General features: G+C 48.1%; 1 protein-coding gene and 2 pseudogenes across 10 annotated transcripts in view; 2 read left to right on the forward strand and 1 right to left on the reverse strand.

Moving 5' to 3' along the window:
• Positions 1-6,794: 6,794 nt before the first annotated feature.
• Positions 6,795-11,722, reverse strand: LOC100437691 (small ribosomal subunit protein uS2-like; annotated as a pseudogene).
• A 4,167-nt stretch (positions 11,723-15,889) lies between these two features.
• Positions 15,890-19,937, forward strand: part of MARK3 (microtubule affinity regulating kinase 3) — a 119,622-nt gene continuing 115,574 nt past the window's right edge. For 9 of the 10 annotated variants that reach the window (XM_024231453.3, XM_024231455.3, XM_024231454.3 and 6 more), the window contains exon 1: positions 15,890-18,915. In XM_024231453.3, the coding sequence (XP_024087221.1) occupies positions 18,865-18,915 (51 nt within the window). In that variant the 5' untranslated portion in view covers positions 15,890-18,864. The remainder of the gene's footprint in view (positions 18,916-19,937) is intronic. The other variant, XM_054530922.2, reaches the window with a different exon arrangement.
• Positions 17,920-18,675, forward strand: LOC129049877 (uncharacterized; annotated as a pseudogene).

Genomic DNA, 19,937 nt, shown 5'->3' on the forward strand with positions numbered 1-19,937 from the left:
CAAAATTCTGAATTTAAGCAAAATCCTAACCTTCCCTTCCCAACAATACAAGGAGGGCCTTTCTTAGAACCCTTGTGAGACCAGAAACTACTCAGAGAGCACACTCTACCCAGGGTCTAATCACACTGCTTGCCACTCAGAGTGCCAAGTAAGCTGTCTTTGCAGAAAGCAGAGCTCCTAGCTTTCTCTTTGTCCTTGATGTCATGAAATTTCACTCACTGGGGCTGGGCGCGGTGGCTCACACCTGTAATCCCAGCACTTTGGGAGGCCAAGGTGGGCGGATCACGAGGTCAGGAGATGGAGACCAACCTGGCGAACACGATGAAACCCCGTCTCTAGTAAAAATACAAAAATTAGCCAGGCACGGTGGCATGCGCCTATAGTCCCAGCTACTCGGGAGGCTGAGGCAGGAGAATCGCTGGAACCCGGGAGGTAGAGGTTGCAGTGAGCTGAGATTGTGCCACAGCACTCCAGCCTGGGCAACAGAGCAAGACTCTGTCTCAAAAAAAAAAAAAAGAAAGAAAGAAAAAGAAATTTCACTCATTGATTTGGTCACTGGAGATGATTTTTCAGCTTTGGAAAAGCCTTATTTATTATTTCTCTGATAATTTTCTTCCCTCTGTTTTCTCTGTTCTCTCTTTCTGTAATTCCTATTAATCTGTTTTCCCAAGTGGCTGCACCATTTAACATACCAGCAATGTATTTCTCTATATTCAGTCAACAGCGATATAGTATTATCTGGTGTTTTGATGAGAGACATTCTCGTGGGTGTGGAGTGAGATCTCATTGTGGTTTAGATGGCATTTCCCTCATGGCTGATAATGTTGAACATCTTTTCATATGCTTATTGGCCATTTGTATGTCTTCTCTGTAGAAATGTCTGTTCAGATTTTTCATCCACTTTTAATTTTTTTGTCTTTTTATTATTGAGTTGTAAGAGTTCTTTATGTATTCTAGATAGAAGTCCCGTAACAGATCTATGATCTGCAAAATTTTTATTCCATTTTGTGGCTTCTTTTTTTACTTTCTTGGTAGTTTCCTTTGAAGCATAAAAGTTTTTCATTCTGATGATGTCCACTTTATCTACTTTGTTGTGGCTGCTGTATCTGCATCATGTCATAGCTAAGAAACTATTGCCTAATGCAAGGTCGTGAAGACCTCCACCTACTTTTTTTCTGAGAGTTTCATAATTTTAAGCCTCATATTTAGGTCTTTGATCCACTTTGAGTTAATTTTTGTATATGATTTGAGATAGGAGTCCAAATTCATTCTTTTGAACATGGATATTCAGTTGTCACAGCACCATTTTGCCCCCATTAAATTACACTGGTGGCCGGGCACGGTGGTTCATGCTTGTAATCCCAGCACTTTGGGAGCCCAAGGTGAGCAGATCACAAGGTCAGGAGTTCGAGACCAGCCTGGCAAACACCATGAAACCCCGTCTCCACTAAAAATACAAAAATTAGCCAGGCATGGTGGCGGGCTCCTGTAATCCCAGCTACTCGGGGGGCTGAGGCAGAAGAGTTGCTTGAACCTGGGAGGCAGAGGTTGCAGTAAGCTGAGATCATGCCACTGCACTCCAGCCTGGGCGACAGAGCTAGACTCTATCTCAAAAACAACAAAAAACAAAACAAAACAATACAAACAAAAAAATTACCTTGGTACCTTCTCTAAAATCAATTGACTGCAAATGTGAAGGTTTACGTCTGGGCTCAATTCTATTTCAGGGATTTATATGTCTATTCTTCTGCCGGTACCACATGGTCTTAATAACTATAGCTTTGGTAGTAAGTTTTGAAGTCAGAAAGTGTGAATCCTCCAACTCTGTTCTTTTTTTTTTTCCCAAGGTTCTTTTGGCTATTCTGAGTCTCTTGAATTACCATGCGAGTTTTCGGATTAATTTGTCAATTTCCACAAAGAAGTCAACTGGGATTTTAATAAGGACTGCATTGAATGTGTAGATCAATTTAGGAAGCATTGCTATGTTATCAATATTAAGTCCTTCTGATCCATAAACACGGGTGTCTCTCCATATATTTAGGTCTTTAATTTTTTCAACAATATTTTGTAGTTTTAAAGTATAAATGCACACTTCTTTTGTTACATTTATTTCTATGTATTTTATTACTTTTGATGATCTTATAAATTTTTTAAAATTTCTTTTTCAGTTTGCTCATTGCCACTACATAGAAATATAATTGATTTTTAGTTGGGCATGATGGCTCACACCTGTAATCCCAGCACTTCGGAAGGCCGAGATGGGTGGATCACTTGAGGCCAGGAGTTTGAGACCAGCCTGACCAATGTGGCGAAACCCTGTCTCTACTAAAAATACAAAAATTAGCCGCTTGTGGTGGCACACACCTGTAATCCCAGCTACTTGGAAGGCTGAGGCATGAGGATCACTTGAACCTGAGGGGCGGAGGTTGCGGTGAACCAAGTTCATGCCACTGTCCTCCAGCCTGGGCTACAGAGCGAGACTCCATCCCCGCCGCCGCCAAAAAAAAAGAAAGAAAGAAATATAATTGGGCCAGGTATGGTGGCTCACGCCTGTAATCCCAGCACTTTGGGAGGCCGAGGAGCGTGGATCACTTGAGGTCAGGAATCAAAACCACCCTGGCCAACATGGTGAAACCCTGACTCTAGTAGAAATACAAAAATAGCCAGGTGTGGTGGCAGGTGCCTGTAATCCCAGCTACTCGGGAGGCTGAGGCAGGAGAATCGCTTGAACCTGGGAGGTGGCGGTTGCAATGAACCAAGATTGCACCACTGCGCTCCAGCCTGGGCAACAGAGCAAGACTCCATCTAAAAAAAAAAAAAATATATATATATATATATATACACACACACACACACATATATTTGTGTGTGTATATATATATAATTGATTTTTGTATATTGATCTTGTATCCTGCAACCTTGCTGAATTTGTTCATTAATTCTTAGTTTTTTAGTGGATATCTTAGTATTTCCCCCCTTTTTTTTTTTTTTTTTTTTTTTTGTGAGACGGAGTCTTGATCTGCTGCCCAGGCTGGAGTGCAATGGTGCAATCTTGGCTCACTGCAACCTCTGCCTCCCAGGTTCAAGCGATTCTCCTGTCTCAGCCTCCCAAGTAGCTGGGACTACAGGTGCACACCACCATGCCCGGCTAATTTTTTTTTGTATTTTTAGTAGAAATGGGGTTTTGCCATGTTGGCCAGGCTGGTCTCCAACTCCTGACCTTGGGTGATCCACCCACCTCTGCCCCCCAAAGTGCAGGGATTACAGGCATTAGCCACCGTGCCTGGCCGGATTTCTTAGTATTTTCTTTTTTTTTTTTTTCCTGGGCATGTTCTTTGATTCTTTTTTTTTTATTATTATACTTTAAGTTCTAGGGTACGTGTGCACAACAATGTGCAGGTTTGTTACATATGTATATATGTGCCATGTTGGTGTGCTGCACCCATTAACTCGTCATTTACATTAGGTATATCTCCTAATGCTATGCAGGATCATGACATCTGCAAATAGAGATAGTTTTCCTTTACAATCTGAATGCCTTTTATTTTCTTGCCTAATTGCCCTAGCTAGAACCTCCAGTACAATGTTGAGTAGAAACATCGAGAGCAGACATCCTTGTCTTGTTCATGATCTTAGGAAGAAAGCATTCAGTCTTTTCTTGCCCTTTTTTTTTTTTTTTCTTGAGACTGAGTCTCACTCTGTCACCCAGGCTGGAGTGCAGTGGCATGATCTTGGCTCACTGCAACCTTTGCCTCCCCAGTTCAAGTGATTCTCATGCCTCAGCCTCCTGAGTAACTGGGATTATAGGTGGGCGCTACCACGCCCAGCTAATTTTTGTATTTTCAGTAGAGACAGGGTTTTGCCATGTTGGCCAGGTTGGTTTCGAACTCCTGACCTCAGGTGATCCACCTACCTCAGCCTCCCAAAGTGCTAGGATTACAGGCGTGAGCCACCTCGCCTGGCCCATAGATGCCCTTTATGCAAAGTTCCTTTCTATTCCTGGTTTGTTAAGAGTGGTTTTTTGTTTTTTATCATGAAATTGTCTTGGGGCCAGGTATGGTGGCTCACACCTATAATCTCAGCATTTTGGGAAGCCAAGATTGGAGAATCACTTGAGGCCCGGAGTTCAAGACCAGCCTGGGTAACATAGCAAGGCCCCATTTCTAATTTTAAAAAAATTGTTTTTAAAGAATCATCCAGGTGTGGTGGCGCATGGCTGTATTCCTAGCTACTCAGGAAGCTGAAGCAAGAGGGTTGCTTGAACCCAGGAGTTCGAGGCTACAGTGAGGTATGCCTGTGCCACTGCACTATAGTCTGGGCAACAGAGCTAGTCCCTGTCTCTAAAAAAAGGTGTTGCATGGCCGGGCATGGTGGCTCATGCCTGTAATCCCAGCACTTTGAGAGGCCAAGGCAGGCAGATCACCTGATGCCAGGAGTTCGAGATCAACCTGGGTAACATGGTGAAACCCCGTTTCTACTAAAAATACAAAAATTAGCCAGTCGTGATGCCATGTGCCTGTAATCGCAGCTGCTTGAGAAGCTGAGGCATGAGAATTGCTTGAACCTGGCAGGCGGAAGTTGCAGTGAACCGGGATCCCGCCAATCCCGCTGCTGCACTCCAGCCTGGGCAACAAGAGCGAAAAACTCCGTCTCAAAAAAAAAAAGGTGTTGCATTTTGTCAAATGCTTTTTCTGTGCCTATTGATATGATTATATTGTTTTTGGCTGGGCGCGGTGGTTCACACTTGTAATCTCAGCACTTTGGGAGGCTGAGGTGGGCAGATCACCTGAGGTCAGGAGTTTGAGATCAGCGTGGCCAAATGGTGAAACCCCATCTCTACTAAAAATACAAAAAGTTAGCCAGGTGTGGTGGCGGGTGCCTGTAATCCCAGTTACTCAGGAGGCTGAGGCAGGAGAATCACTTGAACCCAGGAGGTGAAGGTTGCAGTGAGCCGAGATTGAGCCACTACACCCCAGCCTGGGTAACAAGAGCGAAACTCCGTCTCAAAACAAAACAAACAAACAAAAAACAAAGTCAGGAATGACAGTGTGCTTCTCAGGGCCAGGCCTGAGGAGTGGAAGACAGTGGCACCATCACACACACACACAAACACACACACGCACATACAGACATACACTCACACACTAAGTCCTTTTTCCATTTCAACCCTAAAACTGTAATTTTTAAAATAACATGCTTATGAAAATAGAATCTTTTCCAAGTAGGTTTCTGTTAAAAACAGGGGTTTTAGGAAGTTTGAGGGTGGTGGTGTTTATGGGTTTTTTTGTTTGTTTGTTTGTTTTTGTTTTTTGTGTTTTTGCCTTAGGTGTAGATTGGAGGATTTGCTTTAACAGAATATCTTTTTGGCTTTACTGGCTAAAATAGCCAGTTCCTGCTTATTAATACTCAAACACATCAATTATTCATCTGCACTTGGGTATATTACACATGCCGAGTCATCCATCCTCCTGCCCTCTTTGTTAAAGGAGGCTTTGAGGCCAGCAGCCCCACGGGGAAGGCGTATAGTTGGGACTCAGGGCTGACTCAGAGGGCCAGCCTTGGCCAGCTCATGTCTGAGGTCACATCCGAGGGAGAGGAGGCAGCAGAGCTGAGTGAACAGAATCTTGTTTTAACAACTTCCCAGGCTCCATGCTGCCTTGCCATGCTGAGCTGTCCATGTGAGGTCAGGGATTTGTCAAGATGAAGGGCTAGACCTTTGAGGGTTTTGCTCTTTCAACTCTGCTCTTGTCCTTGCCCTGAAATTATACTAGCAGCATAAAAAAAAAAAAAAATTGATGACAGCTGATGTGTGCTGGGGAAAATGATGGACAGTCAGAACCATTGTGATCCTCAGATGAGGAAGCTCAAGTTCAAGGTGGGAAGGAAGGCTATAGGCAAGGCCACGTGGCAGCCAAATGCAAAGTCACGGTAGAATCTCCATCTCCTGGTGACCATCCTCCGTCAGCCTCCTGTATGGAATCCATAATGAGGGCCAGGACAGTGGAGAGTCTGCTGTTAGCTATGCCCTGGTGCACTGACTCCCAGGTAAAACCAGATCCACAGGGGAGAAGGGAGTAAGGATTATTTATTTATTTATTTGAGATGGAGTCTCACTCTGTCACCCAGGCTGGCGTGCAGTAGCATCATCTCGGCTCACTGCAACCTCTGCCTCCCCAGCTCAAGCCATTCTTGGGCCTCAGCCTCCCGAGTAGCTAGGATTACAGGCATGTGCCACCACACCCTGCTAATTTTTGTATTTTTAGTAGAGACGGGGTTTCACCATGTTGCCCAGGCTGGTCTCAAACTCCTGGGCTCAAGCGATCTGCCCTCCTCAGCCTCCCAAAGTGTTGGGATTACAGGTGTAAGCCACTGTGCCCAGCCATCACTACCCTGATTTTTGTGTTTTTCATCCCCTTGTGTTTTTTTTCAATAGTTTCATTCTATACGTTTGCATCTTTAAACAGTATGTCGTTTGGTTTTGCACGTTTTCATTTCTGAATCATGCTATGTGTATTCTAAGAATTGCTCTGGTTTTTTAAATAATATCTCAAGATTATGACACTGAGATGCATTCACATTGTGTGTAGCTGTAAAAATTATTCTCTCTGTTATATACTGTTTCTTTGTGCTAATATGCCATTTTCTGTATTCGTACAGATAATAGACATTTGAATTGTTTCCAGTGTGTTTCTATAACAAACTGTAGTGCTATGACTATTCTTAAACATGTTCCCGTGCATATGTTTGAGAGTTTGTTTTTTTTTTTAGAAACTGATGTTTATTTTCCATCAACCTTATTTCCATGTTGCTGAAGAGCTCGTGCAAAAAAGCTTAAGACTGTTCAGTGGTTGTCCTACCCCTTCAGGGGCCTGAGCAGTGGGAGCTGCAGACCAGTCTTCCGTGGCAGGCTGAGCCCTCCAGTCTTCAGTAGGGAACTGCTGAATAGGCACAGAGGGCACCTGCATGCCATCAGACCAGTCTGCAACCTCAGGCTGAGTAGCAGCTCAGGAGCTGGAGCAGTCCATTCACCCTGAAATTCCTCTTTGGTCTCAGCCTTTTCAGCAGCAGCCTGCTCTTCTTTTTTAATCTCTTCAGGATCTCTATAGAAGTAGAGATCAGGCATGACCTCCCACAGGTGTTCATGGGAAATGGTGCCACACATGCGCAGAACTTCCCGAGCCAGCGTCCACCACATCAAACCCAATGAGGGAGCTCCCTTGTTGTTGCATGGGATGGTAATGTCCCCATAGTGCAGAGGAGAATCTGTGTTACGAGCAATGGTAGGTAGGTTAACATAAGATGCCTCCATGAGCGGCCGGTGGTCAGCCCTAGGGTCAGTAACCACAAGAAGCCGTGGCTCCCGGAAGGCTGCCTGGATCTGGTTAGTGAAGCTTCCAGGAGTGAAGCGGCCAGCAATTGGAGTGGCTCCAGCGGCAGCAGCAAACTTCAGCACAGCCGTCTGGCCAGTATTCCTGGATGATATGGCACTAACATCAGCAGGGTTTTCAATGGCAACAATGGCACGAGCTGCCAGCAGAAACTTCTCCCAGGTCCTCTTCAGATTTATTGTGTAGATGCCATCACTTTTCCTTTTACAGATGTACTGTTCCATCTGGAAGTCAAGATTGGTGCCACCTAAGTGGGTTCCTGCCGCAAGGAACTTAAGGACGTGCTCCTCCTGCATTTGCAGGACATCAAACTCTCGGACCTTGTGCAAGTTTCCCTTTAAGTTACAATGAGAATCCAGAACAACGCCGTATGGACCCCTCTATGGGTAGCGTGGAAAGCGGGAGTTTCTTTTCTTTTTTTTGATATGGAATCTTACTCTGTCACCCACGCTGGAGTGCAGTGGCGCCATCTCGGCTCACCACAGCCTCCGCCTCTGAGGTTCAAGTGATTCTGCCTCAGCCTCTCGAGAAGCTGGGATTACAGGCGTGGGCCACCATGCCCAGCTAATTTTTTTGTATTTTTAGTAGGGAAAGGGTTTCACCATGTTGGCCAGGCTGGTCTTGAGCTCCTGACCTCAGGTCATCCACCGCCTCGGCCTCCCAAAGTGCTGAGGTTACAGGCGTGAGCCACTGCGCCCAGCCGAGGGTTTCTTTAGGGCAAATATTTTGGGTGGAATTGCTCAGTTGTAGGGGCCACACAACTTCAACTTTAATTGCTAATGTCAGGTTGTTCTCCAAAATGTCAGTTTTACTGGCTTTTGCCAAAGAACTAAGTTTTGGCTTTGTTGATTATGTGATCTTTGCATTGTGCTTCATTATTTTCTGCTCTTACCTTGAACTTACACTCCCAAGCAGGGTCTAAGAGTTCCCATTGAAGCCAGGGGCAGCAACTCATGCCTGTAATGCCAACACTTTGGGAGGCTGAGGCTGAGGATTGCTTGAGCCCAGGAGTTTGAGACCAGCCTGGGAAACATAGTGAGATCTCGTCTCTACAAAAAATAATTTTAAAAAAATTAGCCAGGTATGATGGCTCATGCCCATAGTGCTAGTTACTTGAAGGTTGAGACAGGAAGATTGCTGGAGCCTAGGAGTTTGAGGCTGCAGTGAGCTATGATCATGCCATTGCACTCCAGCCTGGGTAACAGAGTGAGACCTTGTCTCTAGAAGACAACAAAAAGTTCCCATTGTTCCATATTCTCAGCAGCACTTGATATTGTCAGACTTTTTCATTTTTGCCAATCTGGTGGCCAGGACACGGTAACTTATTATGGTCTTTGCGCTATAGATTATTTGTGTCCACCCAAATTCATATGTTGAAAACTAAACCCCAGCTGGGCACAGTGGCTCAGGCCTGTAAACCCAGCACTGGGATGCTCAGATTGGAGGATCGCTTGAGCCCAGGAGTTCAAGACCAGCCTGGGCAACATGGTGGAAACCCGTCTCTACAAAAAATACAAAAAAATTTGCTGGGCATGGTGGTGAGTGCCTGTAGTTCTAGCTGCCTGGGAGGCTGGGGTGGGAGGATCACCTGAGCCTGGGAGATTGAGGCTGCAGTGATCCATGATAGCCCCACTGTACTCCAGCGACAGGGTGAGACTCTGTCTCAAAAAAAGAAAACTAAACCCCAGTGTTTGATGGTATTGGGAGGTGAGGCCTTTGGAAGGTAATGAGGTCATGGGGGTGGATCCCTCCTAGAAAAGAGCCCCAGAGAGCTCATTCACCCCTTCTGCCACGTGAGGACACAGTGAGATGATGGCTATCCATCTGTGAGCACAAAGCCAGCCCTCACCAGACACCATGTCTGCCAGGGCCTTGATCTTGGATTTCCCAGCCTCCAGAACGGTGGAGAATAAATTTTTGCTGTTTTTAAGCCACCCAGTCTATGGTAGTTTGTTATAGCATCCAAAATGGACTGAGATAGCTTGCATTTGCAGTAACAGATGACTTTAAGTATTTGTTCTTATTATTTATCAACCCCCAAGTGCCTGTTGTTGTCTTTTGCCTATATTTCTATTGGGTTGTTGATCTTATTAAATTATGGATCTTTCTTTCTTTCTTTCTCTCTCTCTCTTTCTCTCCTTTCTTTCTTTCTTTCTTTCTTTCTTTGTGATGGAGTTTTGCTCTTTTTCCCAGGCTGGAGTGCAATGGCACGATCTCAGCTCACTACAACCTCTGCCTGCCGGATTCAAGTGATTCTCCTGCCTTAGCCTCCCAAGTAGCTGGGATTACAGGTGCGCACCACCACACCTGGCTAATTTTGTATTTTTAGTAGAGTTGGGGTTTCACCATGTCGGGCAGGCTGGTCTCAAACTCCTGACCTCAGGTGATCTGGCCTCCCAAAGTGCTGGGATTACAGGTGTGAGCCACCGTGGCCAGCCAATTATAGACATTTCTTATATGGTACGGATTTAAATTCTTATCAGTTATAACTTCTCCCAGTTTGAGGCTTGCATTTTTACCCTCTTTATGGTGTGTTTGAAAAACATAAACTGTTAAAAGCTTTAACTGTGTATTCCTTTGCAGCTTTTTATTTTGCACTATGTGTACTGATGACCAAAAGGAAAAAATGAAATTTGAGGCCAGACGTGGTGGCTCATGCCTGTAATCCCAGCATTTTGGGAGGCCAAGGCAGGCAGATCACAAGGTCAGGAAATCGAGACCATCCTGGCTAACACGGTGAAACCCCGTCTCTACTAAAATACAAAAAATTAGCTGGGCATGGTGGTGGACACCTGTAGTCCCAGCTACTCGGGAGTCTGAGGCAGGAGAATGGCGTGAACCTGGGAGGTAGAGATTGCGGTGAGCCGAGATCACACCACTGTACTCCAGCCTGGGTGACAGAGCGAGACTCCATCTCAAAGAAAGAAAGAAAGAAATTTGAATTAAAGCCAAAGAGCTTAGTCTGTATCACCCTCCCCTGATTAAATTTTTAAATTACAGTTCTCCCGTCCTGAAATTATATTATGCATGAGTTCTGCTACGTGTGTCCTGTGACCTGCGAGTGGGCAAGAACTTTCTCTGTTCACAGCTATGTCCTCAATGCTTCAAACATAGCTTTGCCCAAAGTAGGTGCTCAATAAACACTGTGGATGGAAGGAACAAAGGAAGGAGAGAGGAGTAGGGGGGCAGCCACTGAAGGCCGATGTGGCTTTTCATGGCTCCACCCAATGAGGCCCAAATGGCTCCAAGGGTAGGGCAGCAGCCTGAAGAATGGAGGAAACGGTCTTTCCTCAAGCAGGGCTTAGACTTTATTGTCTTGGAAAAATCTGTTTGTATTTGGGAGATGTGCTTACTTTAATAGGTCAACCCTGCAATAATGGGTAGGTATGAGGCTCCAGGAGTGCCGGGGTAGTCTATTCACCCACTTATTCCTTCTCTCTATCCTTTTTTACCCACCTGCCTTGCAGCCAGTGGGTGTCAGAGCCAGCAGACTGGAGTCTAAGGGCACTGCTTTCTGTCCGTGAGCTTGAGAAAGCCTCTTGCCCTTCTGAATCTCCAAGTCCTTGCCTGCAAAGCAGAGGCAATGATAAAAACACTAACACCTTATCTGGTGTTGCAGGATTCCTTACCAAGGGCTTCTACGTCTCCTATCGTGAGCTCAGTACTCAGTGAGGTAGGCAAAACTGGAGGAGGAAAGCGGGGAGGAGGAGTGAGTCTCTAACTCCCCACCCTGTGTGGCCTAATAAGCCTTGATCTGTGTTCTACAGACTCTGAGCTCTGTGCTCCTCTTGGGGGGAGAGGTGGAAAGGGCAGCCCCCCAGGAGGTGGTGAGTCCTCTGAGCTTTGGAAGGGTGGACTCTGCACCTGCTGTGCTGGTGCTCTCTGGGAATTTTCTCCATGGACCTCCAGAGCAACTGTGAGTGGTAGCTATTACCATTCCCATTTGACTGGTTCAGAAACCGTGCCTCAGAGACATGAAGTCACTTGCCCAAGGTCCCCCAGCATTCAGGGTCATAGCCAGAGTTCAAACTCCACAGCCCTTGCCTCTCCCTCACCACTGTGGTCTCCCTAGACCTTTAGATATAGTTCCAGACAGTGGGTTTTCCCAGCTCAGAGCAGAGTGGGTCATGGGACAGGGCAGGCTCCAGAGGGCTATGCTACCAGAATCTGGTAATGACAACTGTGTATGTGTGCGTGAGAGGCGACTGACCGATCTAGATGGGAACTGACCGATCTAGAAATAGATGGGGATCAATCATCTTCAGCAGATCCGAGAGCTGGTGAATTACTGCAGGGGCAAAAGGCCCTTTCTCTCCTGCATCCTCCAGGGCCATCTCTACACTGCGGTGAAGCATGGAACATGGTAAAAGGACACCTTTGAGCTGTGGGAAAAGCTGACACGATTTTTCAGGATAGTGTGTTTAGGAAGGCGGGGGCGCCCATGTTCTTCCCGAGAGGCATTCCATCCAGAGCTATCTGGAAAGGCTGGGGTACTGGAAGCCAGAAGGTGGAGAATCACTGATGCAGCTCTACTGAGTTTTCAACTGGGCCCCACATTGACCTAAGCACGGGAGGTTTGAGGGCTCTCCACTGACCAGGAATGAAAGGATCAACTGCAGAGTTTCGGCCTTGGAGCCCAGTCCTGGCTCTCCCTTTGCTTGCTCCTGACGTTGGAAGAGTTACAGCCCCTCCTGAGTCTCAGTCAGTCACCTCTCATGTGCCCATTGACATCTCACAGGCTGTTGGAGAGTTAGGGGGTCCTAGCATAGGTGTCTTGTGCCAGGTACACAGCTGGAGCTCAATAAATGTACTGTGACCTCAGGCAGGAAAAGCCAAGGAGGGGTGGGCCACACCGGGGGCTGGTCTGCAGAGTCTTTAGGGAAGAAGCGAGGACGAGGACAAGGACCCAGCATGAGGACAGGATGAGAGGATGGCTGCATAACAGCAGGGAGGCTTTGGGCAGGCAGGGGAGCCTTTGCAGGTGGGTGAATGGCAGGAACACAATCTTGGAAGTGAGAATTCCTGGGGTGCCTTCTGGGCCTTGAAGCAGGGCTCACAGAGGGCAACAGGACCCCGCTGGAGTGAAGAAAGGGACTGGAGAGGTAAATTAAAAGAATAGCAGCTTGTCTGCCCTCATCCCCGATGTGGGGGGAGCAGCCTGGCATGGAATCCAAATGGACCTCATATTTCCCAAAGACTCAAAGCATCTGGGGCCTACCTGGAGTGTCCCAGGAACACCTACAGCCCGGCTCCTCCTCTTTCCCCTGCCACCAAGCATGATGACCGCAATGTCTCATAATTATCACACTCTGCTTTTCTCCATCTCTGTGGCTTTACATACTCTCAGTGTTCGGCTCTTGGTCTGCAACATATCTGCGTACACACACACACACACACACACACACACACACACTGAGGAATGGCTCCCGGGTCCCAGTAGTTCCCACTCTCTGGTAGAGGAGTTGTGTTTGTGAGGGCTGTGATGGGATGACGAGACTGCAGCAGCCTTTCCACGCACGTCCAAACTAGATGTGGTGCAGAGAGCACGGGCCTGTGGATCAGCAGATGTGACACTTAGCATGATGGTACTGGTTAGGATCAAGCTGGGTGGCGAGTAACACACAACCCAACTGTAGTGGGTGCAAAAAGCAGGTGCTTATTTTTTTGCATAAGAAGTCAGGAGGATGGCAATCTCACTGCTAGTGCAGGTACTTGAAGCTGCCATCGGGGACCCAGATACTTTCTGGTGATAGTGTATATGGGGGGCGTCTGCCGGAGCTTGGGAGATTTCGGCCCCCATTCTGGCTCTGTTCTAACTAGTTGTGCAGCTTCAGACAAAGCTTCTGAAGCTTTCACTGCATTTCTTTATTTGTTTTTAAAATTGCAGGCTGAGTATAGTGGCTCCTGCCTGTAATCCCAGCACTTTGGGAGGCTGAGGTGGAAGCATTGCTTGAGGCCAGGAGTTCGAGACCGGCCTGGGCAAAATGGCAAACCCTCGTCTGTATAAAAAAAAATGTACAAAAAATTAGCCAGGCATGGTGGTACATGCCTGTGGACCCAGCTACTTGGGAAACTAAGGCAGGAGGACCACTTGAGCCCCGAAGGTTGAGGCTGCAGTGAGCTGTGATTGTGCCACTGCACTCCAGCCTGGATGACGAAGTAAGTCCCTATCTCAAAAATGAATACATAAAATTGTGGTAAAAACATATAACATAAAACCATCTTAACCATCTTAACCATTTTTAAGTGTACAGTTTAGTGGCATTGAGTACATTCACACTGTTGTGCAATCCGTCCTCATGTCTCTTTTCTTTCCAGACGGAAACTCTGCCTGTTAAGCAGGAACTCTTTATTTCCTCCTCCCCACTGGCACCACCATTCTGGTTTCTGTCTCAATACATTTGACTGCTCCAGGTAGCTCATAGAAGAGGGATCATACAGAATTTGTCCTCTTGTGTTTGGCTTATTTCACTCATCATAATGTCCTCAAGGTTCATCTATGTTGTAGCTAATGTCAGAATTTCCCCTCTTTTTAAGGTTGAATAATATTCCATTGTATGGACATACCACATTTTGTTTAGCCATTCATCTATGGATGGACACTTGGTTTGCTTTCACATTTTAACTATTGTGAATAATGCTGCCATGAGCATGAGTCTGCAGATATTTCCTTGAGACTGTGTTTTCAATTCTTTTGGGTATCTACCTGGAAGTGGGATTACTAGATCATATGGTAATTCTATTTCTAATTTTTTTCAAGAAGCATAATACTGTTTTCCATAGAAGCTGCACCATTTTACATCCCCACCAGCAGTGCACAGTTTCCAATTTCTCCACGTTCTTGCCAAAATGTGTTATTTTCTGTTTTTTTGGTAGCTATCCTAATGGCTGAGAGGTGGCATGTCACCTCTTTGAGACTCAGTTTCTCATCTGTCCCACAGGGACACAGTAGGGCTAGATTATCACTAGCTTCTGATGTCTCATGGTGCCTTCCTTCTTGCCATGAAAGTAAGTATTGCTTATGCACATATACACCTTAGTAAATTTAGTTACATCTTTTCAGCTTGGGGCCCCAAGGTAGAAACTATTTTACTATGAAGACGGGAAATAAGAAATATGAAAAGGGATTGAAGAAGGCATTCCAAGGACAACTTCCAAACCCTCCTCTCTATTCCTTCCAGACCATAGATGCACATAATTCTGGGCCACAGAGAGTCCTTTGGACAGAACAATACTTTACTCTTTCTTCTCTTCCTCTCCTTTTCTTTTTTGCTTGCAATTCACACACCCAGGTGGCTGGGTACAGTGGATCACACCTGTAATCCCAGCACTTTGGGAGGCAGAGATGGGAGGGTTGCTTGAGGCTGGGAGTTCAGTCTGGGCAAGACTTGGTCTCTAAAAATAAATTACCTAGGTGTGGTGGTGCATACCTGTAGTCCTAGCTATTCAGGAGGCTGAGGCAAAGGATCACTTGAGCCCCGGAGTTCAAGGCTGCAGTGAGCTATGATCACACCACGGTGGCCCATCCTGGACAAGAGAGCAAGACCCTGTCTGGCTCAAGCAACAACAAAGGAAGGAAGGAAGGGAGGGAGGGAGGGAGAGAGGGAGGGAGGGAGGAAGGAAGGAAGGAAGGAGAAAAAGAGAGAGAGAGAGGAAGGGAGGGAGGGAGGAAAGAGAGAGAGAGGCAGGCAGGCAGGGCGAGAGAGAGAAAGGAAAGAAAGAAAAAGAAAAAGAAAGAAAGAAAAAGAAAGAAAGAAAGAAAAGAAAGAAAGAGAGACACACACCCATCTCCCACTCTTTATAGTGTCATGATGTCATTTAACATAAGTGCAAGGAAAAGTTCAAGGCGTTTAATTCTACCTTTTACAAAACCCAGAAGCGTCTTGAGTTAAGTACTATTATCTTCATTTCCTAACTTTAGGCATTCACTGACTCATTATTTCATATGTGGCTTGGGTGAGAAAAGCACCTGGGTGGAAACCTCCTCCCCCAGCTACTTCTCTGGCCAATGGGGACTGTTCTGAACTTCCCATACGCTTTCTTGCAGCTTCTGCCTGAGGCTGAAACCCTTTCTGGGGTGTTTTCCCAGCTGTCATCAGGATGGGATGCAGAACCAGGTGCCATGCTCTGTCCAAACCTGGCCTGGCTCTGGCCTTCTCCTGCAGTCTCACTTCTCACCACTCACTCTCCTGATGTTTACCCAGACCCAGCGTGTGGCTTCTCATTGCGGTGCTCATCAGGCCATCCTTCTGCTTGGACTGTCCTTTCTACCCATCCTCCCACAGCTAACTCTGCTCATGCTTTTAGACTCAGCATAAACATCCTCTCCCAGGAAGCCTTCCCTGATCCAAACTCCCAAGTTGAGCTAGATGTCCCTGCTTGGGTCTCCCACAACACTTATGCTCACCCCGTCTTATCATAACCAATGTTGCAGTTGAAGTGTGTGAAGCACACATTTAACTAATGGAATTCCACTAACTCTTCTTGGCCAGAAGGAGAAAGAGAATAACTTTATTTATTTATTTACTTATTTATTTATCTTTGAGGCACGTTCTTGCTCTGTCTCCCAGGCAGGAGTGCAATGGGCATCATCCTTCTGCCTTTTTCTTTTTTTTTTTTTTTTTTTAAGTTTTTGTAGAGATAAGGTCTCACTCTGTTGCCCAGGCTGGTCTCCAACTCCTGGGCTCAAGTGACCCTCCCACCTCAGGCTCCCAAGTAGCTGGGATTACAGATGTGCATGCCATCTCCCTATTCACATTTTATTTTATTTTATTTTGTTTTTTGAGATGCAGTCTTGCTCTGTTATTCAGGCTGGAGTGCAATGGGGTGATCTTCGCTCACTTCAACTCCGCCTCCCAGGTTCAAGAGATTCTCTCTCCTCAGCCTCCTTAATAGCTGGGACTACAGGCACACACCACTGTGCTTCGCTAATTTTTTGTATTTTAGCAGAGATGAGGTTTCACCATGTTGGCCAGGCTGGTCTGAAACTCCTGAGCTCAGGCAATTCGCCCACCTCGGCCTCCCAAAGTGTTAGGATTACAGGCGTGAACCACCGCGCCCAGTCCCTATTCACATTTTAAATAGAACCACTCTTGGCCCCCTGAGCACTCCTCTCTGAGGGTTAGATGGGAGCCCTGAGTGTTATCTTAGTCCTCAGGTGTTTTAACACTGGGAGACTCTGGCCTCTCTGGGAGTGAATCTGGCGTTTAAAGATACATATATTTGGCCGAGCGCAGTGGCTCAGGCCTGTAATCCCAGCACTTTGGGAGGCCGAGACGGGCGAATCACAAGGTCAGGAGATCGAGACCATCCTGGCTAACACGGTGAAACCCTGTCTCTACTAAAAACACAAAAAAATTAGCTGGGCATGGTGGTGGGCACCTGCAGTCCCAGCTACTCGGGAGGCTGAGGCAGGAGAATGGCGTGAACCCGGGAGGCGGAGCTTGCAGTGAGTGGAGATCGCGCCACTGCACTCCAGCCTGGGCGACAGAGCGAAACTGCGTCTCAAAACAAAACAAAACAAAACAACAACAACAAAAAAAACATATATTTCCTGGAGCAAGAAATGTCTCAAACATAGCAAGACAATTGGGATGCCAAAGGACCAAAGGGAAAGCAAGCATGACATAGCCACCCACTACAAGGGCTTACCTATTATCCAAGCTTTGGGAACTAGGTTAGAATCCCAGCTCTGTCGCTAACCAACCTGTGTACTTTAGCCAAGTCAGTGTACCTGTCTAGACTTCGGATCGCATGTGTGTCTGCCCATCTCATAGGGTTACCCTGAGGCTAAATGAGGTAACAAATGTCATGAACCCACAAGGTAGACTCGACTCTCGGTAACAGTTCGTGTCACCCCCATCTCACACTACTCTCCCTCTTCGGATCCTGCACCCATGGATTCCATCCACCGCTGGCCAGGAGCTGAGTAGAGGCACCGAGCACGTGAAGAGGTGAACGGGCAAGGAAGGCTTCCAGGTCAGGTAGCATTTCCAGTGTTCCAGCCTGCAGGCATCTACCGAGCCTGGCCCGAGGCTGGCACCCAGAGATGCTTCCGGTCTTCCAGCAGCAACGCACTGACTGTAAGAAAAGCCTGCTTATAACCCCCCTACAGGCATTTGGAAACTGGTCCCTGGGGGCCTCTACAGATTCATTTCGCCCCCGACCCCATCCCCTTTGTGCCACCCTCGTTATTGCACTCTTCCATCCAGATGGCATTTAGCTGGGTCCGGGTCTGTCACCCGTCTGACCACCAGCTCCTTGAGGGCAAGAGGCGCCTGCTGCCCTCAGGGTCCGCGCCCAGCCCGCAGCTACTCAGATCCGCAGACGGGAAGATTTGTTGGCGAGAGCCTGACGCCCGGGTCACAGTTAAGGATGCAAGAGCCCGGCGCCCTCCCGTAGCCCTGGCCCTGTCATTAATTAATGCTGGGGCTCCATTCGGTGCAGCGCAGTCCCAGGGATGCAACCGCAACTTTTGCGCACAGTAGGCTCTGGATCTGTAATCCAGCCAACCCAGGCCTGTAGTCTGTAAATGCCAACTCAGCGGGAGGGCTCTGGCTGTCGCCCAGAGCCGTTTCTCGGCTCTTTCGGGGTTGCCTGCGCGCTCCGGACAGGAGGAACTCGCAGCCCGCGGGAGTCAGCGGAGACCGGACCAGCACTATCCCGCCCTCTGCACCGCCCCCGCGGCGGGGTCTGGACCAAGTCGCCCCTAGCAACAACAGCCGGGCCGGCTTTCTCAGGCCACGCTGATTGGCGGGACTCCGGGTGGCGGCCTGTCGTCACTTCCGGCAGCGGGAGGCAGCAGAGGAAGCCGAGGGGCGGCCATCTTGGGTCCGTGAGGCTCGGAGGTGCCGGGGTGCGGCGGCGGCGGCGGCGGCGGCGGCGGCGGCGGCGGCGGCGGCAGCGGCGGCCAGCAGGGCGGAGGCTGAGGCAGCAAGCTCGCTAGAGAGGGAGAAGCAGTCGGGCGCAGGCGCCTCCTCCGCAGCCCGCTCCATGGTCGGCGCCCACAGCCCGCGGCGGCCTGTCTTGCGCTCTACTTCCTTCACATCCTCCTCCGCCTCCTCTTTTTCAGGCGCCGCCGGCGGCGCTGTGTGGAGGCCCGCGAGCTGAAATTCGCGGTGCGACGGGCGGGAGTGGAGAAGGAGGCGAGGGGGCCCAGGATCGCGGGGCGCCCTGAGGCGAGGGGACGCCGGCGGGCCGAAGCGCAGCCCGCCGCCCGCAGGCTCGGCTCCGCCACTGCCGCCCTCCCGGGCTCCTCGCCTCGGCCGCCGAGGCAAGGAGAGAATGAGCCCCGGGACCCGCCGGGGGACGGCCCGGGCCAGGCCCGGGATCTAGACGGCCGTAGGGGGAAGGGAGCCGCCCTCCCCACGGCGCCTTTTCAGTACTGCCGTGGACTCGAGGACGCTGGTCGCCGGCCTCCTAGGGCTGTGCTGTTTTGTTTTCACCCTCGCATTGTGCAGAATTAAAGTGCAGTAAAATGTCCACTAGGACCCCGTTGCCAACGGTGAATGAACGAGACACTGAAAACGTAAGTAACCTGGGCGTTGTAGTTGGCGGACCTTCGGGGTGGCATTCGTGCTCCTCGGGCAGTGCCTTGCAGTCGGGTGTTCCCCCTCAGCCGAACGCTCTGGAAATAGAGGGCAGGCCTTAGTCACCCAAGAGGCAGCCAGGTCGGACCGTTTCCTCCAGAAGTCCGCCCTGTCCCGCTGTTCGCGGGCGGGTCTGCGAAGTATATCGATTATGCCGGCAGTCTAGTCGGTTAATAAAGCCCATGAGTTGCAGCGTTGCGGATCGGTGCTTTGAGAGGCCGAGTTGCCGCGCAAGGGATTGTGCAAATGTGTGTGTCAGATCACTCTAGTGGTCAGTGCTTATTTTAACCGAACTCTGCTTTTAACTTGGTCAGGCAATTCTTGAGAGACTGTCACATTAATAATATGTTACTGGTGCTGATTAAGAGTAATCAATTGTGTCAAGTGGGCTGTGTCGTTCTTTAAGATGGTCTGGAACTAAATTTAATCACAGTCACTAAGTGTCCACTGAGGGATCTTTGCGGTCCCCTTAGGAATTCCAAAACACTAGCGCGCAGCCTTTATTAAGGCATAGTTTCCTTTCCATACAAATCTTTTTTGAAGGAGTTTGTTAAACATTTTGAAAAGCAGAAAAGCAGATGTATAGTGAAGCTCTGCTCTGCCACTCACTGCCTAGCTGAGGGACACCCGCAGGGGGCTTCGCTGTCCTCCTCCCTAAAAAGAGGTTGGCTTAGATGAGCTCTTAGGTCTCTTTCAGCGCTCACAGGCTATGGTTTTATAAAAGGAACCTTTGATTTTGTTCATGTGAAACTTCAAAATGCCAGGAACAGCATTGCTAGAGAATGAGAACTTGTAGTAGAAATTCCATTGAAGAAACGTTTGACTCTGTTCGTTTTCTGAACTCTCCTCTAACGCTGGGTTCAAAAGTGTTTCAATCTAGTCGTTGCCTATATTCTGTAAAACATCTAGTAAATAACTTGTAAAGAAACTTCACTGGCCTTTCATTAAAAGTGTTATGAGG

Source organism: Pongo abelii, chromosome 15 (assembly GCF_028885655.2).
Source record: "Pongo abelii isolate AG06213 chromosome 15, NHGRI_mPonAbe1-v2.0_pri, whole genome shotgun sequence".
NCBI lineage: Eukaryota > Metazoa > Chordata > Mammalia > Primates > Hominidae > Pongo > Pongo abelii.